At 37.9% G+C, this 20,641-nt stretch overlaps 1 protein-coding gene across 1 annotated transcript; it reads right to left on the reverse strand.

Moving 5' to 3' along the window:
* Positions 1 to 29: 29 nt before the first annotated feature.
* Positions 30 to 18,312, reverse strand: LOC131156569 (glycerol-3-phosphate acyltransferase 9). Its single transcript, XM_058110368.1, has 12 exons — positions 18,003 to 18,312; positions 17,867 to 17,924; positions 15,050 to 15,168; positions 9,520 to 9,619; positions 7,785 to 7,880; positions 7,595 to 7,691; positions 6,729 to 6,816; positions 6,551 to 6,647; positions 6,258 to 6,343; positions 5,763 to 5,882; positions 5,517 to 5,615; positions 30 to 292 (listed from the first exon to the last, which is right to left on the reverse strand). The coding sequence occupies exons 1-12, from the start codon at positions 18,107 to 18,109 to the stop codon at positions 244 to 246; spliced, it is 1,116 nt and encodes a 371-aa protein (XP_057966351.1). The 5' UTR covers positions 18,110 to 18,312; the 3' UTR covers positions 30 to 243.
* Positions 18,313 to 20,641: the final 2,329 nt, after the last annotated feature.

The following is a 20,641-nucleotide window of genomic DNA, read 5'->3' on the forward strand; positions in this document are numbered from 1 at the left end:
CTTGGGAGTTCCTCCCTCTGCCACACACATTCCAATCAACCAAGATCAAAGTCTTTATTTGAATAAACAGAGGAATAAGGGGCACATCAGTGAATCTATATATTTATTTAGGATAAATACAAGAGCAACTATGAATTTCAGTATTTTAAATTTAAAAATAAAAAAAATGAAAAAAAAAAAACACACAAGTAGAAAAAAAAAAAACAAAACAAAACAAAAAAAAACAATCACAAAATTTTGATTTCATTTTTCCTCGAGACGCTTCATCACAGACTCGGCAAAGCTCTGTTGCCTGCAAATAAAAATGGCCAAGGAGCAAAGAGATGTTTCAATACCCATATCATTTGGTTCAAAAGAAAAATATAAGGAAATCTACACACCAAAAGCTATTACGGAATAAGTGAAAATTCGATCATCAGAACAAACAAAATCAAACTTGAAATGCTGAGTCCATCAAATTGAATTTTTTTTTTTTTTTTTTTTGGGAAACCATTAAACTCAAATACACCCATCCTCACACATATGAAGAGAGGAATTATCCAAATCCTATGGACAAAACATAAGCCAGGGGCCAGGGCTCAAACTGAAACTTTGGAGAGAATCAAATAAGAGGGTAGAGATGGGCTCACCGAGGCAATCTGAAGAAAGTAAAATTAAAAGAATATAGCGAAAACAAAGATGGCCCATTCTTTCATTGAAAGAAGCCAATGAACAGTGGCTGTGCAATGGTGATTTTATTCATATGCGAAGCTCTTTATATACACTTACAGAGGGAATCAAAAAGAGAATAAAAAATGGTTACAAAACAGAAAGGAATAATCTGTTGGAATTTAGCTGGGTTTGTTATAACTGTTGATACGTCCCCTGGAGTCCAAAGGGATGTCAACCACTTTGAGACTCGTTGTAAAGTGAAGGAATTTGTCTGAAACCAGTGGCTTGGTAAGAATGTCTGCAAGTTGATCGTTGGTGCTGCAAAAATAAATTCTGAGGCTGTTGGCAGCAACACGATCCTGAACAAAATGGTAGTCAATGTCCATATGCTTCATTTTTGAGTGAAACACAGGATTTGCACAGAGGTAAGTAGCACCAAGATTGTCACACCAGAGTGTAGGTGCTTGGTGTAAAAATATGCCAAGTTCCTTGAGAAGAGATTGGAGCCAAATTAGCTCAGCGGCGGAGGATGCCAAGGATTTGTATTCAGCCTCAGTAGATGATCTAGCAACAGATTTTTGTTTCTTAGAGCTCCATGAGCTGAGATGGTTGCCAAGAAAAATGCAAAAGCCACTTGTTGATCGACGATCATCCGGACAGCCACCCCAATCGGCATCAGAATAAGCTTGAAGAACAAGGCCTGAGTGAGAGGTAAAAAATAGTCCATGATTGATGGTGCCCTTGAGATATCGTAAGACAAGTTTGAGCACACTCCAATGAGTAAGTTTGGGAGAATGCATGAACTGACAAAGTTTGTTCACTGCAAAGGAGATATCTGGCCGAGTGAAGTTGAGGTATTGGAGACCTCCAACGAGACTTCTGTAGAGGACTGGATCATCAAAGTCAGCTGAATCACATTTGGAGAGCTTGAGTGAAGCAGCCATAGGTGAGGACATGGGTTTGCATTGGAGCATGTTGCTGCGGGTGAGGAGGTTGATGTATTTTCGTTGGGAGATTAACAGTCCAGCCGTAGTGTGATCAATCTCAAGGCCCAAAAAGAAAGATAAATTGCCAAGATCCCGAACAGGAAAGGCCTTGCTCATGGCAGCAATTAGTGTGTTAATAGCTGAGGAATTTGATGCAGTAATGACAAAATCATCAACACAGACAAGCAGAAAAATTGTAGCAGCCGGGGTGTTGAAGATGAGAAGGGAGGGATCAGCTTTGGAAACTTGAAAACCATACTCACTTAACCAAGAACTGAGCTGATCAAACCAAGCCCTTGGAGCCTGCTTCAATCCATAAAGAGCTTTGTGAAGCTTACAGGCATAGGTAGGATGAGCAGGATCCACAAAACCCTGAGGTTGTTGCATGAAAACATCATCTGTGAGATTTCCATGTAAGAATGCATTCTCAATGTCAAGTTGGCACAGTGGCCAGTGCTGAGACACAGCAATAGAAAGAATGAGACGGATTGTGGAAGGTTTGACAACGGGACTAAATGTTTCATGATAATCAAGGCCAGGCTGCTGATGGAAGCCTTTGGCAACAAGTCAGGCCTTCCGACGCTGAAAAGAACCGTCGGCATTGGTCTTGGTTCGATAAACCCAGCGACAACCAAGGATGTTGAAAGAGGGATCTGATGGGACAAGCGACCAAGTGCAAGTGCGGGTTAGAGCATCAAATTCGTGAGCCATTGCTGCACGCCACTGGGAAAATTTTGAGGCAACTGTGTAGCTCGAGGGTTCGTCCGGAATGGGAACTGTGATGAGGAGGCATTGACGAGTTGGGTAGGGTACGGTGCCATCAAAGAATACTTTTGGGCAGGAGGAATTAGTCTGGGACCGAGTGATGATGGGAGAGCGAGGAGGGATGAGGATGGGTGGAGCAGCAGGGGGGTTGGAGGGTGAGGGGGAAACAGGAGCTGAAGAGTTGGGGGAACATGAATTAGGGCTTGAGGTGGGAGCTGGGCCAAGTATAGAAGGAGACGAGGTGGAAGATGGGCTGACAGAGTGTAATAGCGGGGCTGGGCCGAGAAGAGAGGGAGAAAGAATGGGTAAAGGGGCTGGAGGGGTTGAGGTGGGCTGGGTAGGGATTGTGGGCTGAGAGTGAGCGAGAGGAAAAGATGATTCATCAAAGGTGACATCACGGGAAATGTAGAGTCTATTATTTGAAAGATTGAGACATTTGTAACCCTTGTGAGAGGAGCTGTAGCCAAGAAATAAACAAGGGGTGGACTGAAAATTAAATTTGTTAGGGAGATATGGGCGAAGATTTGGCCAGCAGAGACAACCAAAGACCTTCAAAAAATTGTAATCGGGGTCATGATTAAACACCATTGAAAAAGGGGAGCGATGGTTTAGGGTAGGGATGGGAAGACAGTTAATCAAGTAAACAGCGGTCTCGAAGGCATCAGCCCAATAAGTGAAGGGAAGTGACACTTGGGCCAAGAGAGCAAGCCCAGTGTCAACAATGTGGCGATGCTTTGCTCAACGAGTCCATTTTGTTGATGAGTGTGAGAACAAGAGAGACGATGCTGAATGCCCAATTTTTGACACATAGAGGATACATGTTTAAATTCACCACCACCATCAGTTTGGAGTGTTAAAAAGTCGCTCAACAAAGGGTAAAAATTTGGAAAATATTTGAATGACATCAGATTTTTGTTTAATAGGATATAGCCACGTAAAATGGGAATAGTGATCAACAAAGGAAACATAATACTTGTAACCCAAATGAGATACAAAGGGGGAGGGGCCCCAAAGATCAGAACAAACTAATGCAAAGGGCCTCTGATAGACAGTCTGACTGGGGGGAAAGGGGAGTTGGTAGGACTTTGCAAGGGGACAAACTGGACATAAGAGGGAGCCTTCAGAGGTGCAATACTTCAAGCAGCTGGTGTGTAGAACGCGACGGACGAGAGCTAAGGAGGGATGACCCAATCAGCGATGCCACTGCTGGAGGGAAGTGTGCTGACTGACATGAGTGGAAGGAGAGGATGGTGGAATGGGAGGAAAAACATAGAGTTCGTCACGAGTTGGCCCGGTGAGGAGAATTTGCTTCGTCTGCGAGTCCTTGACAGAAAAATGAGAAGAATGAAATTCAAAAAAGCAGTTATTATCAGTGCAGAATCGAAGAACTGAAATGAGATTCTTGGTGATAGATGGAACATGAAATTTTTGAGAATAAAAGTAGAAAGAGAGGAGTCACCGAAATTGTGAATTGGAAGTCCAAAGCCATTTCCAACCGTGATGGTATCAGAACCATGGTATTGTTCTGCAGAGAGGTTCAGATTCGATAAATCATGGTTAATATGGTGAGTGGCAGCAAAGTCAGGATACCATATATTGTCTGAAGGTGAATCTGAGGCAGTGAAATTTGCTGAGTAGTTGCCACGAGGTGAGTCATATTGAAAGGCATGATTGAATTTGTTTCGGCACTGAAGTGCCATATGCCCAAGCTTGTTGCAGATCTGGCAAGTCGGGCGAGCGGTGGAGAATTGCTGGGATGAGTGGTTAACAGTATTGCGAGCTCCATGATTGTGAGAGAAGTGTCTCCCACGGCCACGACCATGTCTGCCAGCACGATGAAAGGGGCGACCTCGTGAACCAGCAGCAAAGGTGAAATTTGCAGAGAGTTCTAAAGACTGAGGTGTGACTGTGGAGACATAGGAAAGACGATTTTCATGGATGAGAAGTAGTTGATATAGTTCATGAGTAGACACGGGATCAGCTCTGGTGGTAACGGAAGTGACGAAGGATTCATAGGAAGGACCAAGACCATTTAAAATGTATGAAACCAGCTCTTTGTCAGACAATGGATTTCCGGTTGCAGCAATGGAATCAGCCAGACACCAGACTTTGCCAAAAAAATCTGAGATGGATAGGTCCCCGCGAGAAAGATTGTTGAGTTGAAATCTGACCTGAAACTCTCTGGCTTGTGAGTGAGAGGAGAACATGGCAGAGAGAGAGCACCAGAGGTCTTGAGAGGTTGAGGAAGAGAGTACATGGCCAAGAATAGAGTCGGAGAGTGAAGAGAACAGAACACTGAGAACCAGCTGATCAGTGTGTCGCCAGACCAAGTATGCAGGATTAGATCTGGGTCGTTGTCCGGCAGAGCCAGGGAGAAATTCCGACGGAGAGGAGGTTGATCCATCAACATAGGAGAAGAGATCTTGGCCCTGTAGATATGCTGTAATCTGAGCTTTCCAGAGAAGATAGTTTTCTGTGGTGAGTTTGGTTGTGATGATGTGAGAGAGAGAAGAAGCTGAGGGAGACGCAGGGATAGAAGACGAAGAAGATAGCTCCATGGATCTCAACTACTCTGATACCATGAAAGAAGCCAATGAACAGTGGCTGTGCAGTGGTGATTTTATTCATATGTGAAGCTCTTTATATACACTTACAGAGGGAATCAAAAAGAGAATAAAAAATGGTTACAAAACAGAAAGGAATAATCTGTTGGAATTTAGCTGGGTTTGTTATAACTGTTGATATTCATCACATGGCCAACTTGCTGCAAATTGCAACTATAGCAGTAACTAGAACACCGGTGTTACTAACCATCTCTCAGAACTAAATGCAGGGTTCAAGAAAAAATGTTCTGTTTACGAATCCTAATATTCAGATATGGAGAGGTAGTAGGACTTTTTAAGATCTTTACATTGTCTTTTTTTTTTTTTTCTCTTCTCTTTTATCATGAGAAGATGAGGCATATGATGCAGCAATGCAATGTTCGTGCACCAAGTGTAAAGTTTCTCAACAGTAATATAGTATAAGGATTCATTACATAGAGAACGAACAAGTTTTACACTGGCTGTCAGCAAAAGTAATAAAGTTTAAGTGAAAATAAAATGTCTCACATACTTCCGCTCTCTATGCTTTGGGCTAGGACGAGAATACTTCAAATATCCATCCCATGGAACCTTTTTTATACCAGCTCGAACAGAAATTATGTCCCTGACCCTGCACAAGTGTTTAGTTAAAAATGAAATTACCCTACTGTATAATTACCCTATTAATAATTATCTACGGCAGCTACTTTTGTTTCTGATATAAGCAAATTCTCAAAACCATAATCTTAAAGTAGTGAATCAGGATTAGCCTATATACCTCTCCGCAAATTCAATGGGTGTCTCTCCAGGCTTCAAGTTTTGGGGTTCCAAGTACCACACATCACATACAACAGCCCACGATGTCATAAGCTGCAGCAGATGTGTAGTGAAGGATTGCCTGAAAATAAGATATGCAATCCAATTCCAGGTATTACCTATTTATTACTAAAAGCATACCAACAAATAATCAAATCTGATGTGCATTATCAAAGTGAAGCACAATGGAATCCACCCAGAACTTATCATAATCCTAAACATTCAGAAATTGCAAATGTTCCAATCAGTAAAGCATTTTAAGCCACCTGACAGCATCATTTACAGCCATGCAGAAATGCAATGCAAGGGGAAAAAATATACAGTTCTAAAAACACATAATTTTTAACTCAATTCAACAAAAGCCTTTAAAAAATAATTATCAAAAACAATATGCTATTTCATTGAATTCACATTAAGGTAGATATATAACAAATATTCGTCCATAAGGAGATCTTACTTTCTGCTATTCCAAAAAGCATCAACAAAAATTTTATTGTACTTGATTGCAATGGGGCAAACAGTGCAGCCAAGTTCAAATGCACCCTACGCAGAGAAGAGAAAATACTTTAGTGAGACAATAACAATCAAGAACTTGAAGAAACATTGAATTCAAATAAATTCCCCCAAAATGAACTCTCCATACCAAGAAAACCATGATCCATTATATTTTCTTGACCAAAAACAAGCAGCATCTACAATCAATCATTATCAACATATATAGAAGGCAAATAAAAAATCCAGAGCAATTACCTTCTTGAACATAACAGTGTAATGGTTGTTTACACAAGTTCCCTCAGGAAAAATAAGAAGCGGATTATTGTCAACCCCTTGAACATGGTCCCTTAACCTGAACAATTGCAGGCTTAAATTTTAGAAAAATGGACTCTGCCATGATATAAATATTTGGGCCTCCTTCCTTAACACTTACTTCTTTGCTACGACTTCACGATCCTTAGCCTCTGACCGATTGAACCAGATACATCCTTGGCTCTCCAAAATTGTGCTTTGCAGCAATCCTACCAAAAACAAGGAATAATAAAGTCATTTCATGCCTGATATTATCTACACAAAAGAAAATCTAAATTCAAATCATTTCAACTTTCCACAATGGCAAAAGAGACAACTTAATTATGTCAAAATGCGAAAGGTCATTGTCTTAAATTTATATAAATTCCACAATATTTCCACTTTGGTTGGCAAACAAGCTTTGTCCGTGTGTCAATAAGTTAAAACACAGCCAAGATAACAACAACAAAGCCACAAGTCCCATTAGGTAGAGTTGGAGATATGAATCCTTTCCTTCCATTCGGCTCAATCTACAGAAACATCCTCTAAAAGGTGGGGTGCTTCTTACTACTTCGAAGTTATTCTAGCCTTCTAAGTTTATTCTGTCCCCTCCCATACCCTCCAATATCAATTAAATCAAACTTTCTCAAGGTAAGGGGCCATATCTCAGATTCCTATATAAAAATAAGCTATCTTTTACATGGACCAAGTTGACCAACATACCACTTCCTCCATCCCAAGTTTATCATGACAGGGTTACTATGGAGCTGCCAACTTGGATACTGTTAATACATAACATTTGCTTTGATTCGTATGAAAGAATGCCGAATGACATATGAATGCTATTATCTAATCCATTAAGATACTTTGATGCAATTATCACAAATTTTGGACAAAAGTTAATAGAACTGTAATTCTTGAGTTCTAGAATATGATTCAGTCATAACTTCAGACAACTGACACTTCTATAACACAATATAGGCAAATAGACCAGCTTTGAACACTCACCCACCCACCCAGGGTGCTTCTGCATGATAACAGAGAATGCCGTCATCTGTTCTAAAATAATGAAATCGATCATAGAAGTATGATTGGCCACAAACACCTGATCAAACCATAAAAGGAAGCTCAATTATGCATTTGAACTAGTGGAGGTAAATTAGAATCACATAAAGGGGCAATGAGGGACAGACATTACCTGCTTAGGCCGCATGCTAGGCCTAGGCCCATGGTACTTAACAACCCCAGTCCATGATGCAACAAAGATGCTGCACATTAACTCTACCAGAGATCTCTAAAGATAAAATATCCAACATTGCACATGTCAGAAAGCATAATCAGAAGTTAAAATCAATCTGCAGTATAGAAAGCAACACAAGCAGTATAGGGAGCAGTATAAGTGGAAAACAAATTTTACAGATGTTCAATTCAAGCCAACCATATATGTCACTCAACTCATTTCTTCAATTTATTCACACTCCATTTACAAATTGCAGTACTTTTCCATCATGTAAATCCCAGAAAATTGAAAACTACACAGCACAAATAAAACAACAAACTAATGTAAGTTATGACCTCGAGAGAATTTTATATCAAGGCAACTATCTTTCTTGGCTTCCCAATATCTCCTCTTACATGGACTGAAAGAACTCCACTAGATTTCTACCTTAGAGAATCATGCTGCAGCAAGCAATCATAAACTGATTTCATGTTCTTCTATTTACCATATATGGAGGCCAAAACTCATCGGTGTTTGAAGATTCTACTATTGAGTTTGATTCTATTGTCTATAGGGTGATCTTTGATGACAGGGCTAGCTGCTTTTTTCTTCCTAGCCCATAAAAGATTTATCTTTCCTTGAATTCTTGCAGGCTCTTTGCCTCTCCTAGTACTAAAAGATTATTAATTAACTCAATTCAGAAGCGCAGATTACAATTTCTTCAGACCAACTCATGAAATCTGTTTCATGATTCTCCCAGAGAGAGAAAGAAAATCAGGAAATTAGTTATTAAAGCCCAAGCTTAGACAACCTGACAAAACCTACAAAACTAGGAGGGCATTTGGCTAGGGTTATCCTGCAGGATTCCTAGCTACGTAGCCTCTGGATTGTTGGATGCCTATGTGCATAGCCTCTGGATTGTTGGATGCCTATGTGTGGGATTCGATGGGAATCGTACATGCAGAGAATGCAAAATGTCCCCAACGCATGGGAATTCAAAGACCACTGCTCCTTTAGGTAATCCTTCCCATGGATATCTAACTTCAGGGGACAGTCCCTACCATACAGACTCATTGCTCTTGCACAAATTCTCCTTCCTTTTTCACTATTATTACTATTACCATTATTGTCATCATCATTGTGGTGGCTCTTGTACTATTATTATTATTGTCCTTTATTTTATTATTAAATATAAAATTATTATTTCCAAATATATTATTAAAAATTATCAAAGATTATTATTTATTATTACCATTTAGGGTGTTCTAGTAATCTTACTGAAATAAGATTAGAGTATCCATGCTACCGAGGGTGACCAAATCAAACAAAAATATTGCTGTGCCATAATAAGGATAGCCTGAGCCAACTGCTCCCTCAAAGACATGCTTGGCACTGGTTCTTCAAGTTCAACACAGAAAGGGAAATATTGATACCAATATCATTGTTGAAAATAGGTATACAAATCATGTTTAACAAAACTTTCAAAGAATACCAAAGAGACAATTATCAAAAGATGGCATAAGGTAGCAAGCAACAGGGCCAAGAGCCTCATAAGCTTTACAACAGTGCATAGAAACCATCCACATGATTTTTCAAGAGTGCCTTCTAACATTAACGTATTTTAGGGGCTATGCAGATAGGTACCACATAAATAACATGAATATTGTGCTCCAAATATGTTGCATAGAAAACTAGAAACAGTAAGAAATCATACCTCTAATTTCTTCCTCAACTTCTCGTGACCTTTCAATAATAAATGTACAGGAATAAAGGACAAAAGGAATATTATCCATCCTATTGTCAATATTAGAACCCTGCAAGATTTAATTGAGATAGATCAAAAGGCTGGAAAAACAACAGTGCAAGAGCTCACTATTCCATTATCATGGAAAGTTCACATACAAACTCATGAAGATAGCACAAACTCAGACAAATGAGACAATTGATTCATTTATTTATGAACAATGTCCCACAATTCCATCAGCCCTAATTAGGAATCAACAAACGATAATTTTAAAGTGATTAAGAAAATTTCCCTGCCACATTTTTTTTTTCCTTTGTCTCTTCCCTTTTCAATATTGATAAACTAAATGGTGGGATTTGAGCCCTAGTGCTTGCCCTTACAAGGTCCCTACCTTGTCACAGGACCAAGGCACTAGGTGCTGTCATAGCAGATTTAAACAGTACAAAAAAATTTTTAAAGGAAAAATCTTGTCCCAAGACAACTTACAAGCAGAAGTTTTATTATGTTAAGAATTCAAATCAAAAGTCCTGAACCATTTTAAGAAACTAGACTATAAAAATACTAGTGCTATGAACTTTCTCCGAGACACAACTGGGACAATACCTCAAACAAACAGTTAGGACTTTAATTTCAAAGGGAACGACTGGAAAATAAGTCAAACAACTAAAATGGTTAGGGATTAAGTTTCAAACAAGTAAGATGCAAGCGCACATTATTGTGAACTTAGACAAGTAACTTGCACTGACAAGTAATTTGTTGGCATGATGATTATCCTACCTCCCTTTAGATTCCATATCAGCTAAACCATCAAAGGGAGAAACAATAGATTAAAAACATTGGAAATGTTACTCGTCAAACCCTTAGCAATCATCACCTAAAAAAAATTTTATAAAGTACAAATTATTAAACTATGCCAATGATGAGACAATTACGTTCACAACATTAATGAATTTTCCATATTACATTGCTCGTCATATTTAGCCCCCGTCACTTATAAAAAGTGTTTATAGTACTTATCACTAAAAATAAGTGTTGTTGCACAATAAGATATCATTTATGCCAGCACTTAAAAATGCTTATAGCACTTCTCACTTAAATAAGAACTTGTGCAAAAAAAAAAAGGTGATGTTTGGCATGGTCCCAAAATAGTGTTTATCCCCCAAAAACAAATGCTGAAAAAGCATGCTCCTTAAGTCAAGCAATCAAAAATCAAAGATCTCTCTCTCTCTCTCTCTCTCTTGTGTAGATTGTCAAATTTGTGATATGCAGATTCACTGTGATGAAAACTGCCACAGAGAGCCATGGTTGCCCCTTGTTTTCTTTTTCTTTCATTTTATTTTCCCAATTCTGAAATCTGCAGAACAAGGGAGGAACCCTCCAATAAGCACAACAAAAAAGAGAGCTCCAGCACCTCTCTATTATTAAAAGATAAATGAAAATGGAAATCCCAATAGAATTTATCCCCAAAGAAAGGGTTCTATGGTGTATGTTATTACACAAGATATTGCCTTGATTGATGAAACTAGGGGTGGAGCAGAATCTAAGTTAGAATTATGGAGAGAAAATATTTTAGCATAAGTAGAAACAAGATAGTATATATGAAATGTCAGTCATGGTCGGAGGAATATTGGAGAAGAGATTAAACTTGATAGTAAAGAAATTAATAGTGCTACAAGATTTAGATACCATGGATCTATTATGCAAGGTGAAGAAGAAATCGAAGAAGATATTATGCACAAAGTTAAAGCAGGGTGAGGAAAACGGAGAAGTGCTTCAAGGGTGTTGTGTAATTGTAGAATACCCTTAAAATTTAAAGAAAAGTTTCATAGGATGGCTATAAGACTAGCAATGCTATATGGATCAAAATGTATGGCAACTAAGAAACAACATATCCAAAAAGTAAAAGTTGGTGAAAAGAGAATGCTAAGGTGAGTGGTATAATATTAAACGATAAATTAAAGAATGAACATATTCGCGGCAAGTTAGATATAGCACCTATAGAAGATAAAGGAGGGACAGCTCATATGGTTTGGGCATGCGCAACATGGACCAAAAATAGTACACTGTGAGGAGGAGTGAGGTAGGTTACTGTTATTAGTGGGAGTAGATGAGGTAGGAGAAGACCTATAATAACTTGGAATGAGATAGGTTGGATTTAATAGCCCTTAAATTGTCACAGGAAATTATCCACAATCATGTAAATATGCCAAAAAAGGATTCATTTATTCGACCCTACCTAGTGGGATTGAAGGTTTGGTTTGTTATTGCTGCTTCTGTAGAAATCAAAGAAGGAAGAAATAACTCCATTATGCAACAAGGAAACTGACACATACAAGGAAAAGGAATGCAAACCACAGAATCACCCACCCCAATGTCTGCCCAAAAAGAAATTACAAAAACCATTATCCAGAACAAATTCGGTGTAAAGGATAGAAAGATATAGGCATGCAAAATACACCTCCATGGATTCTCAAAGGAATGTCTTAAACCCATATATTGCATCTCACCCATTGACCTGCATGCCAAATTCACTCTTAGTAACTTTATGCTAAAGGAAATTATTTTCTAAAGGAAAGTGCCAAAGTCGTTTATCAACTAAACCAATGCTTTTTAAACGCCAACTTATCAAGACTCAAACCCCCTTACTTCTTAGACCCAGAAACAGTCACCTACCTAACCGAATGACCCTCCTCCCCAACCCTAGAATCTCTCATGATTCTCTCAATGCTCGTAGCTACTCGACTGAAATTCTGGAAATAGAGAAGAAATAAAGAAGAAAACCAGGAAGAAAAGCTTGAACAAGGGAGATACTACCACCTATAGAAAATAAAGCACCCTCCACCATCTAAACGCTTAAACACCTTCTCTGCCACAAGACCCCAAAACCCAACAAATCTAGGATTACCACTCAATTTTATTTTATTTTTAATCAGTTAAAAAAATCATACATTAAAAGGGCATGAAGGGGATGCCAAACCGAATTACAAGAAATCAACCACCCTGTAAGGTGTTACAAAAATCAAAAAATACATTAAACTCATTTACTTCAAGTCCACTATGCCAACTAGTACTGCAGTAAACCATTGCTCTTTGCTGAACTGAAGCGTCGAGATTGAATATTTGAAAACTTTTCTGTTTCTCTCTTTCCATACACACCATAAAATTGTAAGAGAAATGAGGGACAAAACCATCCTCTTTTCCTCCATTGCCCGAATCCCTCTCGAGGCCCAGAGCTCCCCTCCAACAAATCTAGCGATAACCCATCTTTGTCCAATAAGAGTCAAAGCCACATTCCAAAGATTTCTGGTCCAGGACAATGGAGAAGGATATGGTCAATTGATTCAGCCTCAGCCATGCAAAGGGCGCATCTGTTGGCAATGGAGAACCCCCTTCTCTGTGAGTTGTCCATGGTCAAAATCTTACCATGAGCAGCTTCCCAGGTAAAAAACACAACCTTATTTAAGGCAGCTGTCTTCCATAATTGAGACCAAGGAGAGTGAGTGTTGATTGACTCCCAAAAAAATAGTTTCCTGTAAAAGGATCTGACAGAGGAAACCCCCTTCTTGTCCAAGGACCATACAGGATGGTCACAAGTGTTTTGAAGCTGGATCTTGTAAAGGTGACTATAGAAATCAGTGAGCTGGTGAAGTTCCCAATCTTCCACATTTCTATAAAAGAGGATATTCCAGAAAAACCCCTGATTGATGCTTGAAGGTGTTGGCTAATGCAAGCATCTTTATTACAAGCAATGTTTCATATGGCTCGAAATGAGTCACTGACAGCCTCCAGATAAGTCCACACATCATGCCAAAAATAAATGTTGTCTCCATCCCCCACCTAAAATCTAATAAAGGAGAAAAAGTCATTCCAGCCTTTCCTAATGTATTTCCACACCTGTATGTCGTATGGTCCTCTGCCAGCCCAGGAGATCCACCGTTCTGCTCAAGCCCATATTTCATTGCAACAATTTTCTGCCAAAGGTGATCCTTCTCACTCATGAATCTCCAAAACCATTTTCCAAGAAGGGCTTCGTTGAAGATGTGAAAGGGCTTTGAACCCAAGCCTCCTAAACTGATTGGTTGTTTCACCAGGCCCCGTTTGACCAAGTGGAAATTCAATTCTTTCCCCAAGTTCCCCCAAAGGAACCTATAAATGAACCCATAAATAAGTGAAAGACCAGTCTAGGATTACCAGTCAAATGAACCCATAAATAAGTCAAAAGACCAATCTAGGATAAAATACTCAACTAAATATAAAACTCGAAAGATCTAGAACAGATCAATCCATGCTATTCCCCTCTTCCCCAAATTTACTTTTTAAACTAGAAGCATGCTCAAAACAATTGTATAACAATAAGCACTCCCTAACCCTCTCATAGTTCTAAGAAAAAAATAACGTCATGTGCAACCCCCTCCTCCCCTCTCCCGAACCCTATCAAAAACCCTGTCTACATCTCCATCTACCAATCTACTCAAAATATCCACAAGAAGAACAAACAAAAAAGGAGATAGTGGATCCCCTTGTCTAATCCAACCCCCCTTAAAACCCTAAACCACAATTTAGGTTCTCCATTAATATCATCTGAAAATGAGACATTAGACAAGCACACTCTCATCCAAGCCAGCCGGCTCCCACCAAAACCCTTAAAGACTATATAGAAAATTCCAACTAACTAAATCATAAGCCTTTTCAAATCTAGTTCCTTTTCAAATCTAGTTTTAAACACAACCCAACCCCCCCCCCCCCCCCACTATTCCCTACTATGAGCATCTTCCACCAAAGAATGATGCACACATTCAAATGCATAAAACTATTTGTGTCTACGTTCTTGGATTTTTCATATCCATCACCTTGAGTGACAAATGTAAGAACAAGAAACTGGTATTCCACCATCTACACGCCTTCTTCAATTTTTTCCTCCAATAAGAGGTAGCACTCATTCATCCCCATAAAACCTCTGAGCCTTACAAAGGCAAGAATAGATTCCAAATATTCAGTACAATCCAACTATAGACTCTACGCACAAGCTAATCAGCACCTTCACATAACCTCAAAATTTTCAAGAAAAGTGTAGAACAACTAACACGTAGCAACACCTCCCCCACCCCCACCCCCACCCCCACCCCCACCCCTCCCCAACCCAAAAAAAAAAGTCGAAAACAAAAAAAAAAAAAAACTAAAAAAAAAAGACAAAACAAAACAAAAGGAATTGCGATACTGATTGCACATTCTGCTAATTAACTTGTTGTCCATGTTCTAGCATACCACCCTTCCCCATTAAAGGGTCAAGGGGAAGGGGAAAAAATTTATAACTACCATAGACTAATCCAAGACCCCAATATATTGTTACGCAGATTTGGAAATGAATTTCCCTAATTTTTCTTCATTTTCCTCTTTCTCTTGCTGCTTTTCTTATTCTTAAGCAACAAAATAATGCAAAGAACTTACTCCAAAATGCTTTAATTGAAAAAGAGAACTCAGTTATTTTACAAAAGCTGACCTTACTGGGAAAAGAATCCCATATCTCACTACGACGCCAAAACACCACAAAGGAAACAAATACGCATTCCAGTTCCATGGCTCTGGCGGATTTGACTTGAAGCATCGCGTGAAAGAGTCCTGCTCATGCATTACAGAAGTCTAAAGGGTTAAAGATGGAAAAAGATTTTCAATATTAAAATGCAAAGATTAGGTAATATATATATCTACATATATATATATATATGTATCAGCATTATTAGCTTTCAATAAGATAAAGTATGATTTGAAAAGTTAATACAAAAGGTGACAAAGACATACTGCATAATATAAGCCAGAAGACTGTAAAGCCTAAACATTGATCCATATCAAGACATGAGTCCAAGTTATATAATCATATTAAATGGATGAAATTATCATTGCTCACTGTGTCGACAAATTTCAGAAAGTGGTTATCCATGACTAACCTGTTTATGTGTACATCGTGCAAGGGGTGTGTGTGTGTGTGTGAAAGAGAGAGAGAGATAGAGAGACAAAGAGAGAGAAATCAAATGACATGTAGGATGCTGCTAGGACAAGACAGCGACCAAGAAGAATAAAAATTGTGGGTTAAAAAATGATACAATAAATTTAGCTCAACTGTAGGCATTAGCTCTTCTTGTTTGTTGTGCTCTCTCTCTCTCTCTCCGCCTTAAGCCTGATAGAGGCACTTCTATAATGAGCAAGATTATTTCCCCTTTTTCAACCACTTCAACATCAATATTTTCTAATACTAGTAAGGGTTTCCAGCTCTCACACTCTCTACTCCTCCCCACCCCCCCACCCCCTCTCCCTCCCTCTTTTATAATGAGCAAGATTATTTCCCTTATTTCAAACACTTCAATTTAAATATTTTCTAAAACTAGTACAGGTTTCCAGTCGATTTTAGCTTCAGGATTTATAGAATGTGAATGTAAGATATTGAGGTGGAATGTATTGAAGTTGGCACATCAATATTGTAATGTATCAATAAAAGCTATGAGGATAAAGTGAAAATTTTAGAAGACACTTATAAGATGAATCTTAATGCATAGCTTGGAAACTGGGCAATCAAACAAACACCAAAAATAAAAATTATGATGATACGGGAGAGTGGCAAGACGAAACAAGAAATGATATCATAACACTTGAATGTATTTGTGTAAAATTGGAGGCAACAGAATGCAGAAGCACCGCCAGTTGAAAAGAAGATAGAAAAGAATGACAGCAAAGATGGTTCATTAATGTGACATGAAATCAAGACATGTCATTATTTTTGTGAGAATTAATGATGTAATCAATTTGAAGACACACAAGACACTGTAAGGACTCAAGGAACCTGAAATAGAACATGAGCTGAGCATCTAAAAAAACTAATCTCATATAGTTTATTAGAATAAATGACCCAAGATAAAGTTAAATTAAGAAGAAGATTTCACACATGCAATCCTATGGAGCCAAATAAAGGGATTTTTTGGCGCAGAGATGAGCGAAATTATCTTGGAGTTATAGGGTCATAAGTTGGAGAGCTGGAATTAATTTCCACATACTCACCACAAGAAGACAAAAATTTTAAAGGAAACCAAAGCAATGAAGAAAGATTACGGCAAATGTCATACGCACTCTCAAACAAAGAGGGGGGAAAATAAACAAACAAACATTTGATAATGCTGTGGGAACTCAGTTTGCATAAGGCATTAAAAATGGCCTACCCAAGCCTTGAGAATGAAAATATTGAAATAGACCTGTTCAGTTTTTTCAGATAGAATTTTTGTGTATCAAAAAATAAGGGACAAAATATATATAAAATTAAAAAATACATTTGACCAGTCATTTTTCAAAATTTCTTACTTATTTTTAGGATTCCATGAAAATATGTTCTCTATGAATTTGGATACGATTCAAATTCCCAACACTTTCTCCTCTCATGACTACTGTTCCACCATCCCCTTTTTCTTCCATTGTCGCTGACCAACACCAACTGCCCCCACCACCACTCATGACTGCTCACCAATGCCAACATGACCCAATGCTGCTGCTGATTGCCACGACAGCCACCACCAAAAGCTAGACGCCAGCCAGCCACCCAGAGTAGGAAGAAGATGAAGAAGAAGGTGTTTTCGGATTATCCAAATACATCATCTATTTTCCGTCTTGAAAAAAAAAAACAAGCTCAAACTTAATTATGCATTTTTATATCCAAAGTATGTACGGTAAAACTTTACGTTTTGATTTTCAAAATAAGAATCTGGATAAAGGTTTTAGATCCTTAACCAAACAGGTTGTAAGGTTCTAAACTCCATAATTTTAATTGGAATATAAATCAGGTTAACATCTGTAGCAACCCATGAATCCTACGTCTATGAAAAGGGGGAGCTGAAAAATCATAAGTGGGAATATGAAAATATATATATAATGACCAGACAAGCTCAAAATTCAGTAAAGCATGTTTGCAATAGATTTGTACTAAATATAAGAGCTTATATTGTTACTTTCGAATACCCAAAACATGCAAAACAAAAGGTATAGAAGAATGTCTACAACTGAAAAATGGGCAAAGGGGGAGAAGAAAATTATTTGAAAAAGAAAAAACTGGAAATTTGAAAAATATTAGATTTAAAAAAGAGCAGACAAGCTTAAAATTCAGTGAACCATGCTTATAATTTAAAAAAAAAAAAAAACCCCACTAAATATAATAGCTCATATTGTCACGATTCGGTTTTTCCCCCAAAAGCGCAAACCATGTAAATCGACAGAACTAAAAGATTTCAATTAAAGGGAAATGAATAGGAATTAATCTGAAGCAACAGCGGGGACATACATCAATAATGGCGCCGGCAGCCTCCGTAAGGGTAGGTGAAATATCGAGCAAATCGCGCCTGAGCAGAGTTCACAAAACAAAAATCAATCAATAAATAAAAATAAGAGAGACGGAGAGGAGGATTGAGGAAATTTACAGGCGGAGCTTGCCGAGAGGCTCTTGGATGGATCCAGAGGGAAGATAATCTTCGAGGTTGGGTCGATCTAAGTCCAATTCGGAACTTGAAGAGTTGAGCCTACTCATCTCTCTCTCTCTCTCCCGGTCTCTCTGTCTCTCTCGCCGCCGGTGGGTGGATGAGGAGCGCAATCGTAGACTCCGTCTGAGGGACTTGGGCTAATGTGCTCCAAAACTTGGAAGCAACCCAGTCACGTGCCTCCATTCCTCTGTCGGGCTTCCTCACGTGCCGGGCTGCCATTCATTTCTGCCACTTCAATGGGAGTCTAGGTGAGTCACTATCGAGTTCAACTCGAACTCGATTTTATTTGGTTCAAATTGGACTGGGTGAAAATTTTTATGATTAAATATTATTTATACTATTTTTTTGGTTATATATTTTTTTATTATTACTCGAAATTCCACGGTACTAAATCGAAAAATGACACAATCAACTCCACAACTCCCTTTTAATAAATTAAAATTTGATATTTATGCATAATCAAATCCAAGACCTTCCATTATTAGGAAATTTTACGGTCTATTCACGTGCACTTAATCAATCCTTCGTGTCATTTTATCATTGGATTAAATATCAACTTTACAAAAAATAACTTCAATCTTATTGGATTGGTGTAGATCTAAATTCTTTCTCAAATATCCTAAATTGCAATATGGGTTTATTGTCGACTCTCTGCTTGGGTCTTCCATTGGGGGCTACAGTCAGATCTATTAACGCGTCAAATCATGTGATCGAGAGAGTTAAAGTCAAGTTAGCAAATTAGAAAGCGAAGTACACGTCCCTAGGTGGAAGGCTAACTCTCATTAAAATTTCTCTTCCAAATTTGCCTAGGTATGACACTTTTATCCTTTCCATACCAGTTGCTATGGCTAACAAAATTGAAAGACTTCTAAAAACTTTTCTTTAGAGAGAGGCAACTCATATTCTCTAATCAAATTGAGTCAATTCTATCCCATGATTCCTAAACCCGAGAAACGAATCCTCTTCCTTCTTTTCTTGGGTCTTCCACTAGGGGCTAAAGACATATCTATTAAGGTGTAGGACCTTGTGGTCGAGAGAGTTGAAGTAAAGTTAGCATATTGGAAAGCAAAGTACGTGGCCCTAGGTGGAAGGCTAACTCTCATTAAAGATGTCTTTACGAATTTACCTAGGTATTATGCTTCTATCCTTCCCATACTAGCTATTATGGCCAATAAAATTGAAAGACTCCTCAAAACTTTTTTTTGAAGAGGCAACTTAGATTCTTACAAGTATCCTCTGATCAAAATAGGTCAATTATATCTCACAATCCCTAAGGGTGACTTTGGCATAAAAAAATTGAGGCCAATGAATCTTGATTTACTCACCAAATGGCATTGGAGATGCAACATGAGGCAAATGACCCATGGAGATCACTAATTCATCTCAAATATGGCTTCAATAAAAGTTATTGGGAGTTGCAACTTCCCAACCCACTTCTACCTAAGCAATTTGATTGGCATATGTGAAACTAGCCACATTTTTTTGGACTTCGCAAATATTAAAGTGTGTGGTGAGCAAAAGACCTCTTTTAAAACGAAACATTGGGCAGGTAAAACTCTCCTCCGCTAACTCTTCCCCATTTTATTTCATCTTTCCCCTCAACAAGATGAAAAAGTGAGCAACATCCTAGTCATAGCACAGGAAATTTGGAAAAAGAGCAATTTTTAAATCTTTCAAGAGAAGGCCACATGAATCCAATGCATTGGTGTGAAGGTCCTTATCAACCTCTTCCTTTGGAGAAGACCTTGTTCTAACTTTTCTTTCTACAACATGGCCATATTTTATTTCGTTTATGTCTACCACTAGTCTATAATTCAGTTGTTCTACTATGTTTTCTCTCAAACTCTCTGTTTAAGTTCCTTAAATGAAATCTCTCTTGCCTCTTAAAAAAAATGAATTGTCTATTTTCTAAAACCAAAAAGTTATAACTAAAAATGAAGAAGAAGTCACTCATCAGCGAGATCTAAGGGTGGAGGACGCTAATCCGTTGATTTGGTGTTGCACCAGGGGGTCCGAATGATCCGTTGGTGGCTGGAGTTCCTATGTAATTAAAAAAAAAATGAGGAAGAAGTCGCGTCATAACATACCAATGGCAATGTTGGTGAATTGAAATTTGAAACATTAATTGCGAATATAAGTAGTATTTTTTATATATTTTTTTGACATGTGTTTAGTATTATTTGGCAATGTCAATAAATAAAAATTTGAAACATTAATTGCCAATATAAGTAGTATTTTTTTTATATATATTTTTGACATGTGTTTAGTATTATTTGGCAACGTCAATAAATAAAAATTTGAAACATTAATTATGAGTACAAGTAGTATTTTTTATATATTTTGGAATGTATTTAATATTATTTTGGCAACATTAATGAACAAAAATTTAGAACATTAACTACAAGCATAAGTAGTGTATTTTTTATATATATATTTTGACATATATTTGATATTATTTTGGCAAAATAATGAAAAGAAATTTGGAACATTAATTACATTCCATATATTTTGGCATGTATTTAATATTATTTTGGCAATGTCAATGAATAAAAGTTCGAAACATTAATTACACGTGTATG

Source organism: Malania oleifera, chromosome 5 (assembly GCF_029873635.1).
Source record: "Malania oleifera isolate guangnan ecotype guangnan chromosome 5, ASM2987363v1, whole genome shotgun sequence".
In the NCBI taxonomy this organism is placed as follows: domain Eukaryota; kingdom Viridiplantae; phylum Streptophyta; class Magnoliopsida; order Santalales; family Ximeniaceae; genus Malania; species Malania oleifera.

What these genes read in the sequence shown, in the direction of transcription:
- LOC131156569 (XM_058110368.1), bottom strand. Translation starts at nt 18,109, where the DNA reads ATGAGTAGGCTCAACTCTTCAAGTTCCGAATTGGACTTAGATCGACCC. An exon ending in AGTTGAGGAAGAAATTAGAG is followed by an intron (nt 7,881 to 9,519) that starts GTATGATTTCTT and finishes TTTTATCTTTAG; the next exon opens with AGATCTCTGGTAGAGTTAAT. An exon ending in CTAGCATGCGGCCTAAGCAG is followed by an intron (nt 7,692 to 7,784) that starts GTAATGTCTGTC and finishes TGGTTTGATCAG; the next exon opens with GTGTTTGTGGCCAATCATAC.